The 9570-nt window shown below is 37.3% G+C and overlaps 1 protein-coding gene across 1 annotated transcript; it reads left to right on the top strand.

Moving 5' to 3' along the window:
• Nucleotides 1-239: 239 nt before the first annotated feature.
• Nucleotides 240-5442, top strand: XB5997626.L (provisional ortholog of upregulator of cell proliferation L homeolog). The gene is given in 6 exon segments (XM_041578746.1): nucleotides 240-366; nucleotides 368-983; nucleotides 985-1059; nucleotides 1061-1442; nucleotides 1445-2785; nucleotides 2788-5442. Coding segments are annotated over 6 exon segments (4713 nt in total). The 5' UTR covers nucleotides 240-259; the 3' UTR covers nucleotides 4980-5442.
• The last annotated feature ends 4128 nt before the right edge of the window (nucleotides 5443-9570 follow it).

The following is a 9570-nucleotide window of genomic DNA, read 5'->3' as shown; positions in this document are numbered from 1 at the left end:
TAAATTAGCCAAGGGAGCCCAAATATTTTAATTAAACAATATGTTTATTCATATATATATTGTAAAGTATATGTTTCTAATTAAATGTTCAAGTGTGCTGGTACCTTATACTCATATACTGATAAATATATATATATATATATATATATATATATATATATATATATACATACATACATATATACAAACTAAAACTTGAAAAGAAAAGCTCATATAAATATCTTTTTTTTTTTAAGTCAACAGAAACGCCCTAAATGAAATGATACAATCCAATAAAGAATCTAAGCTCTCTCTGAAGAACATCCTGGACATTGGGCAGGAGAATATAAATGAAGTTGCTCCCCAGACTGTACAAGATCTTCCCTGGGCTTAGGAAACTGATGACTCTGGACAGGACTGCAAGAACAATTCAACTTGACAATATTTCTAAAGATTCAGGAGGGCATACTGATGCTGTAAAACATGAACATTCTCTACAAATTGGTTCAGGGGAAGCTAATGATGGCACAGAAGAAGATGTATCTCAATATTTAGATTTTTATAGTAAAGAGTCTACTTCATTCAATCCTTTAGACATTCTGTGTGTTCTCTTGCATTGCTCAGATATGTTGTTACAGCAGAACATCTTCTCCAAAATGTCCATGTGTCAGTTTGCCGTCCCACTGCTGCTCCCTGCTGGTGATGGGCCAGGCTGCACCTTCATGCTCTGGGCTATGAGAGACATTGTCAAGAGATGGAGACCCCACACTTTGGCAGAGAATAAAGGATTTATAGAAGAATACCTGGTTAAATCAGAAATGCCATTTTTTTCTTTTGTGAGACTGGGGCATATACAATTATCTAAATCTAAAATCCTCAATCAAATGCTCAGCCCAGCCCAACAGTACCAGGACTTTTTTATTCATGAAAATATGATTGGTGGTGATAATGAGAGAGAAGTATCTAATGGCCTAGTGGAAATCTCCTGGTTTTTACCTGTTGGAAGAGGAGAATTCTGACACTTTCCCAGAACCCATAGCTGTTACTAATTTACGTGGAGACATAGAGTCTAACTGGACCCCAATTCAGCTTCCTAACCCAGGTCTCATCAGCAGTGTTTGTATTTTCTGAGAGTATTAATGAGAGAGAGTGTGAGCTATTAGCCCAGTGTAGTAAATCCTACTCCAACTTCTATTTCATCATTACTCCAAGTGGCACAAGTGTCAGTAAAGAGACTGTGAAATTCTTAAAAGAGTTACAACCTTTGCTACATTTCAACCAATCACATATACTGATAAAAGACAAACAAGCAAATGAGGCTGGGTTAGTAAAAAAATTACAAAACATAATCCAGATTTTTTTGAGGAAAACTGACAAGAAAGTAAAACTGGAAGATTTAGCAAACACAGCCACTGAACTTGGCATAAATGTGGATGAAAATTCCCAGGAATGTCAGAAGCAAAAGAATATACCACTGAAATAATTAAAGAAATACAAGATATGGTAAAATATAAGAAAGAGACGATGAAACTACAAGGGGATCTGTGGAAACAAGTGGCCCAGGTAGAAAAAGAATTGTGCAGAATGAAAAACCAAGGGGCTAAAAATACAGAACAATATCGATCTCAACTGACTGAAACCCTCAAACAATTACACAGGGAGCAGAATCAACATGTTCTACCTGATACGATGAGTAAGTTTATTTCTGCCATCACACATTTGTCTCAATCAGAGAAACATTATTTCCTGACATGGATGAAATTTGCACTTGACTCAATGGCTAGAAACAACCTCTCTGTGTTAAAAGAAAAATACAAGGAAAAATATAATAAAACAAATAATCAGGTAGAACTGAAACAGTTAGACCAGCAAATATGTGACAGTTCTTTGGGAGTAGAACATTTTCTGCGTGAGATGGGGCAGTTTTATGAGGCAGAATGTTCGATGGTGAATCAAGGAATACTCAAACCAGATATGATACAGTTTAGTCTTCTCCCAGGAATAGCTGCTGATTTATTGCTGGATGGCTTCCCATTGGAGCTGATGGATGGAGATGCCTCCAATATCCCCCTGAAGTGGGTCACTGACCTTCTGACTGAGCTGAATAACAAAACAGGAGGGAAATGCAGAATGAGAGTAATCACAGTGCTGGGAGTGCAGAGCACAGGGAAATCCACTCTCCTGAACACCATGTTTGGCTTGCAGTTTTCAGTGGCCAGTGGACGATGCACACGAGGAGCTTTCTTAACATTGATTAAAGTAAAAGAAAACTTTCAGAAGAACATAAACTGTGAGTTTATTCTGGTAATTGACACTGAAGGTCTTAAGGCTCCAGAATTGGCTTCTCTAGAGGACAGCTATGAACATGACAATGAGTTGGCAACTCTAGTGGTTGGGCTCAGTGATATCACTATAATCAATATGGCCATGGAGAATACAACAGAAATGAAAGATACACTGCAGATTGTGGTTCATGCATTTCTTAGAATGAAGCAAATAGGGAAGAAACCCAACTGCCAGTTTGTGCATCAGAATGTGAGTGATGTTTCTGCTGATGATAATAACATGAGGGACGGAATAAAACTTCTGGAGCAACTGGATGAGATGACCAGAATAGCAGGCAGCATGGAAAAAAAACATGGAATAAAAAGCTTCACTGATATCATTAGCTATAACATTAAGAGAGACAATTGGTACATCCCTGGGCTTTGGTACGGTGTCCCACCCATGGCTTCTGTAAACTCCGGCTACAGTGAAAATGTGAATGAACTGAAAAAATATTTGTTTACATTTATGGAGAAAAGTGAATTCTTCAGCCGCCCCAGAATGTTGTTGAATTTATTGAATGGATAAAAAGCTTGTGGAACTCTGTTAAATATGAGAATTTTATTTTCAGTTTCAGAAACAGCCTGGTAGCTGAAGCTTACAATCAATTAGCAATGAAATACTCCCAGTGGGAATGGGACTTCTGCAAACACGTTCATACCTGGCTAATTAGCACTGAGAATACTATCAAGAATCAGTCAGCAGATAAACTGCAGCCAGAAATGTGCAGAGTATTTAAGGATAATTTAATTTCTCTACTCTGGAAAGAAGAGAAAAACATGTTAGATTTGATAAAAAAATATTTTGAAAATAAAACCGATAATGTTCATCTGATTGAGAAGTACAGAGAAGATTTCTCCAGAGGGGTGAATTGTCTTCGGAAAGATCTGGAACGTTCTGTCACAGCAAAGATTGATGAGACTATTAGAATCCAAAAAGGGAAATATCAAATAAAGAATATAGAGAACAGTTATCAAAAGACCATTGAGGAGAAAGTCACTGATCTCCTAAAACAGGTCAGACAAAGGGAAAGTCGACTTGAAAGTGATGAAATAGAAAAGGAATTTGAGAACATGTGGGAAAGTACAATAGCTGAGTTACCAAGGAATCTTTTACAAAAACGCAATGTCAGTCAGGAAATGTTACTGGAGCTCAAACGTGACTTGTCCAACAGAGGGGCCTCTATAAAGGAGAAATTTCTTAAGATAAAATATTTAGATGAGTTTGGAAAAGATGAATTCAAGATTAAAGAGCAGCATGTTGACTTGAAATGGTATTCATCACTAAAAGGTGTGAAAGAACTGTGGACCAATGAATGCAAAGATAAAACTGCCAGTCTGGCTTACTCTTTAATAGAATTATGTTTAAATTATGTAACAGAGAAGGTTAATACAGGAGAAGACTATGATGGGACATATTGCCAAGAATTGCTTAGTAAAATTAATGAAAGGCTCAGGAAGGAAGATGTTAAAAACCTGCACATTACCCATGAGTTTGACTTGGATATAAAACTCCATATCTTGGGGAGTGCGGCTCGGATGTTCCAGAAGATGCATAAGAGTTTTCTTCAGACTGATCCTATGTTGTCTCTGGAAACTCTAAAACCTCATTATTTGACAACTTTTAAAAATCTATTCCAGGAAAAAGATGAAACACAAAGTAGAGCCAAACAATTCTGTGATCTCTGCCTGAAGCCGGCAATAACCAATCACATTAACCAGCATCTGGGGAAGGACATTGTAGATGATATTCTGTCCAATCAGTGTCCCAAAGAATTGAGCAGCCGCACTTTCTTTCAATCACATGTACTTGAGAAACTGCTGGAAGAGGAGGAATTTTCTCAGTATGTGACTTACATTAATTCTTATGAGAAGTTTGTGAAAGAATGGCTAAAACAATACATATTAAATATGTATAAAAAAGGTTTAGAAAAGTTGCAAACGAATATTCTCTCTGATATCTGTAACAAAATCAGGAGCACACTCAAAAAGCCACAAGACATGCCCACTGTTTCAGAGTTCTTGAAAGCCTTTTGTGAGATGTTAAGGAGTGAATTGGTCATTTCTCAGATGGAGTTGCAGTTGGTCAGTTTCCAAAACCAAGCAGACATCAGGCAGTTCTCAAAGGATATTGAGTTTTTTCTCACAGAAACTGAGACACAGATCAGATCAGAGATGGAATCTTCCAGCACAGAATCTGTTCTTGACAAACTCCGACTGAAACCAGAGGATGTTCTGTTTAAGAGAGTGTTTGGCTGTGGGAAGCGGTGTCCCTTCTGCAAGGTCCCCTGTGAGGCTGGAGCTACTGACCATAAGGAACACTTTGCATCTGTCCATCGGCCTCAAGGTTTGGGAAGATATCGATGGATATTTAGTGACAAGTTGGCTACAGAATTATGTTCAACACATGTTGTCAGTGATTGTGAATTCCAGAATTCAGATACAAAGATGGAATCTCACCCTTATAAAGAATACCGGACAATCTACCCAGACTGGGCCATTCAGCCTGACCCCAGCATTACAGCCTCAGACTACTGGAAGTTTATTTTTAAACAGTTTAACAAGGAATTTGCTAAAGAATATGAGGCAGAACCAGCAGATCTCCCTGAAACCTGGCTCCAGATAACAAAAGAACAGGCTTTTCAAAGCCTAAAAGAAACATTTAATATGAAGTAACAGCAGTGAAACAGGTTACAGCATTATATTCCCAAAAACCTTATTTCACTGTACAAGCAGCATTTCAATACATTTTTGGTTGGATATGGGCATATTTACTACACCTTTAAAGGGGATACATATTTTACTTTTTTATACATACTATACTAGTTTTCAGTACAGACGATGTATACTAGTATTAATAATAACAATAATCAAGTTGTATTATAGACGAGATCTAGACTGACCAATAAACAGAATGATGATAATGATGATTTTATATAACCACTGTGTCTTCTTAATCAGAAATCCAAATAAATAAAGAGTTTTCAATATAATGTACTGCCTGACTTATTTGTTATATAATAAAAGTGGAGAAAGAAGTATAAAAGTACATAAAGCACATGGGACCATGGTGACCTGACTAATGTTACAGAAAGCACAACAAGTACCAATCAATATATTGCAGAATGGAGACAAACAATAAAACATTGATCTAGAAAGGTGAAACATATATCTAAGCAATCCCAAGTCAAAATGATTAAGTCAAGTTATCCCACTCCATTAAGGTTGTACAGAGAGGGGAGACAATTCAAGTCCTAATGGAGTGGCCTGTGGAACTAAGGGTTCTCACATCTTAAAGGAACGGTAACACCAAAAAATGTAAGTGTTTTAAGTAATGTAAATATAATGCAGTGTTAACCTGCAGTTGTAAAACTGGTGTGTTTGCTTCAAACAGACTACTATAGTTCACATAAACATGCTGCTCTGTTGCCATGGGAGCAACCATTCAAAGTTGAAAAAGGACAAAAGGCACAAGATACTCAGAAGATAACAGATAAACTCTGTAGTATAATTACAGAACTTACAGTATCTGTTATCTTCTGTGTATCCAGTGCTTAAATGGCTGCCCCCATGGCTACACGGCAGCTTGTTTATATAAACTATAGTAGTACTTATCTGTTATCTTCTGTGTATCCAGTGCTTAAATGGCTGCCCCCATGGCTACACAGCAGCTTGTTTATATAAACTATAGTAGTACTTATCTGTTATCTACTGTGTATCCTGTGCTTGAATGGCTGCCCCCATGGCTACACAGCAGCTTGTTTATATAAACTATAGTAGTACTTATCTGTTATCTACTGTGTATCCTGTGCTTGAATGGCTGCCCCCATGGCTACACAGCAGCTTGTTTATATAAACTATAGTAGTACTTATCTGTTATCTACTGTGTATCCTGTGCTTGAATGGCTGCCCCCATGGCTACACAGCAGCTTGTTTATATAAACTATAGTAGTACTTATCTGTTATCTACTGTGTATCCTGTGCTTGAATGGCTGCCCCCATGGCTACACAGCAGCTTGTTTATATCAACTATAGTAGTACTTATCTGTTATCTACTGTGTATCCTGTGCTTGAATGGCTGCCCCCATGGCTACACAGCAGCTTGTTTATATCAACTATAGTAGTACTTATCTGTTATCTACTGTGTATCCTGTGCTTGAATGGCTGCCCCCATGGCTACACAGCAGCTTGTTTATATAAACTATAGTAGTACTTATCTGTTATCTACTGTGTATCCTGTGCTTGAATGGCTGCCCCCATGGCTACACAGCAGCTTGTTTATATAAACTATAGTAGTACTTATCTGTTATCTACTGTGTATCCTGTGCTTGAATGGCTGCCCCCATGGCTACACAGCAGCTTGTTTATATAAACTATAGTAGTACTTATCTGTTATCTACTGTGTATCCTGTGCTTGAATGGCTGCCCCCATGGCTAGGAACAAGGCAGGATCTCGCACACCCAATAAGTAACAACAATATGCCTGGTGCACAATGGTAGAGATTTGGCAAGCCCCACAACAGAGTACAGCAAAGGAATTCCAACGGCACACAGGACTATAGGAAATCTTCAAAATGTATTTCAAAGCGGAGTGCGATGCAACCTTTTGGGGAGTAAAACCCCTTTGTCAAGCATACGTGATCCACATACAAAGTGCAAATAAATAGAACAGTGCTTCATTCAATTAGCGTGTCATTATTGATTGTCCAATCAGTGTAAGTTAGAAACACATCTAAAAAACTTTCTCGTAGATAGTTAAAATAATCCAATAAATAGTGTACAATACACAATATATAATAAAAATGCATACAATAGAAAAACTAATAACCACAGAAGTGTACTCAATAGAAGGAACAAAAATACAGTGAGTAGTCAGAAAAGATTATTCCATTAATATTTACTGTATCACAATGCAGCCATAAATGGTTAAATTAACACTTGCAGGGTATTATTCCAAATTAGATCTTACCCTATACAGGAAAAAGAGATACTGACCCTGCTTGCAATTTACGCTGCCATTTGTAGTGATTATCTGTAAAAGAAAAAAGATATAATTTAAAAATTAACTAAACTAAACAAAGTTTTTTTACAAAAAGCGTGACATGTTAAAATCCTCATTAAGTCCCTTCGGATCACGAGTTTGAAGAAGCCAAATCCAAAAACATTCTCTTTGGAGAAGCAGCCTGTTTATATCCTGCCCTTGCCTTACGGTGACCTTTTCCAATATCTGCCATCTGACTTGTGACACTTGATGACCATGGGAGAAAAAATGTTTAGCCAGAAGTGTCTCTTTTTTTTGTCTTGCCCTTCTCTTTGACTTCGCTATTACTATCTGATTTAAAATTTCGTATAAACAATTTGTGCTCATTTAGGCAAATTTTTATTGGTCTAGTGGTTTGTCCTACATAGGACTTACCACACGGGCATTTTATACAATATATGACATTCTGGCTGTCACATGTGGAAAAGCAGTTAACCTGGTGATTAGTCCCCAATGATGGCCGCATCACCACATCACCAGCAATAATCCCATTACAATGACCACATTGCCTACAGGGAAATGTACCTTTGATATTGGTAAATGTAAATCACCTCTTTTACTGGTACGTGTTCTAATAAGATCCCCAATGTTTTTCCCCCGTCGTTACAAAAATATTGGGGGAAGGTTAAATATTTGTCCAAATTTAGGATCTGCTTGTAATACTCCCCAATATTTCAAGATGATTTTTTTACAGTTAGCAGAATTCGTATCGAAGGTGGAAATAAATGGGATCCGTGTGTTAGCTGAACGTGTTTTTTTATCCTTTTGTAAGGTATCCTGTCTAGAAATTGTGGCAACATTCTCTTTTATTGCCACAAGCTCCTTTCTATTATAGCCTTTATTAACAAATGTCTTAATGATCTCAGAGGACTCCTGCTCAAACAATTCGTCATTAGACATAATCCGTCTTACCCTAAGTAATTGACTCTTGGGGAGATCCCGAATTATACCTGGTGGATGTTGGCTAGATGGACGAACCAAATTATTTTTATCAGTTGGTTTAGTGAAAGCTGATGTTACAAATCTGTTACCCTGCTGTGTAATGTTTACATCAAGGAAATGTAATTCCATTGCGTGTGCCTCAACAGTAAATTTGACACACTATTTAAATAACAAACTCCATCAAATTTTCGTAACTGCTTGTCAATAGAAAAAACGTATCATCCACATACCTCATGAATGAGTGTATGTGGCCTGAATACTCTCCATGTGAAAATATAAAGGTTTTTTCGAATTGGTCCATGAAGATGTTGGCATACGCCTGCGCCATGTTGGCACCCATTGTGCAGCCTTGTGTCTGTAAATAATACTCACCCCTGAACTCAAAATAATTGTTGATTAATACGCATTCAAGTAATGTGCACACAAAATTGATCATATGTGTCTGTAATGGTCCTTGGGACAAGTAAGTCCGAGCACACTCGATGCCTTCATCATGGGGAATTGATGTATAAAGGTCCTTAACATCAAGTGAACAAAGTAAGAATGGTTCTGTTGGCATTACTATCCATTCCAACCTGTTTAAAAAATCACCTGTGTCAATTAGACAAGCACTGAGCTTTGTTAACACATCCTGTAAATAGGAATCCACAAAAATAGCTAGAGGTTGCCAAACAGATCCTACATTAGACATAATAGGGCGTCCTGGAGGGTTCACCAAATCCTTGTGTATTTTAAGCAAAAAGTAAATGTACGGTGTTTTTGGAGACTGGGTTAACAACAATTTAGGAGTTTAATCAGAAATTATGCCGTCGAGAGTGGCCTCATTCAGCATAATATTCAATGTTTGTTTAAATTTTAGTGTAGGGTCTCCTATCAATTTTTTGTAGTGAAGGTGGTTATTGAGTTGACGATCTGCCTCCCTTACATAATCACTAGTATTTAACAGCACTATTCCTCCACCCTTATCAGCTTTAGTGATGGTAATAGAAGGGTTAACCTGTAATCTCTTTAGAGAATCTCTCTCTGCCTTATTTAAATTGATATGGGTAGTGCTCCTTTGATTATACGATAATTTCCCCAACTCCTGTAACAATATCGACTCAAATGTGTCAATTGAGGGAAAAATCCCAGGCGGTACAAAATGACTTTTAGTAGCAAGCTTAGATTTCAAAATTGGCAACATTTTATCCTTTTGTACAGTTTGTGGCTTGTCTGCAAAGAAAACCTTAAATTTAAGCGCTCTGATAAACCTGAACACATTACTAGTTAAAGAAAAAGGAGACA

This window comes from Xenopus laevis, chromosome 9_10S (genome assembly GCF_017654675.1).
Source record: "Xenopus laevis strain J_2021 chromosome 9_10S, Xenopus_laevis_v10.1, whole genome shotgun sequence".
NCBI lineage: Eukaryota > Metazoa > Chordata > Amphibia > Anura > Pipidae > Xenopus > Xenopus laevis.
The sequence above is the reverse complement of the archived record's forward strand: the minus strand, read 5'-3'. Positions and strand labels throughout refer to the sequence as shown.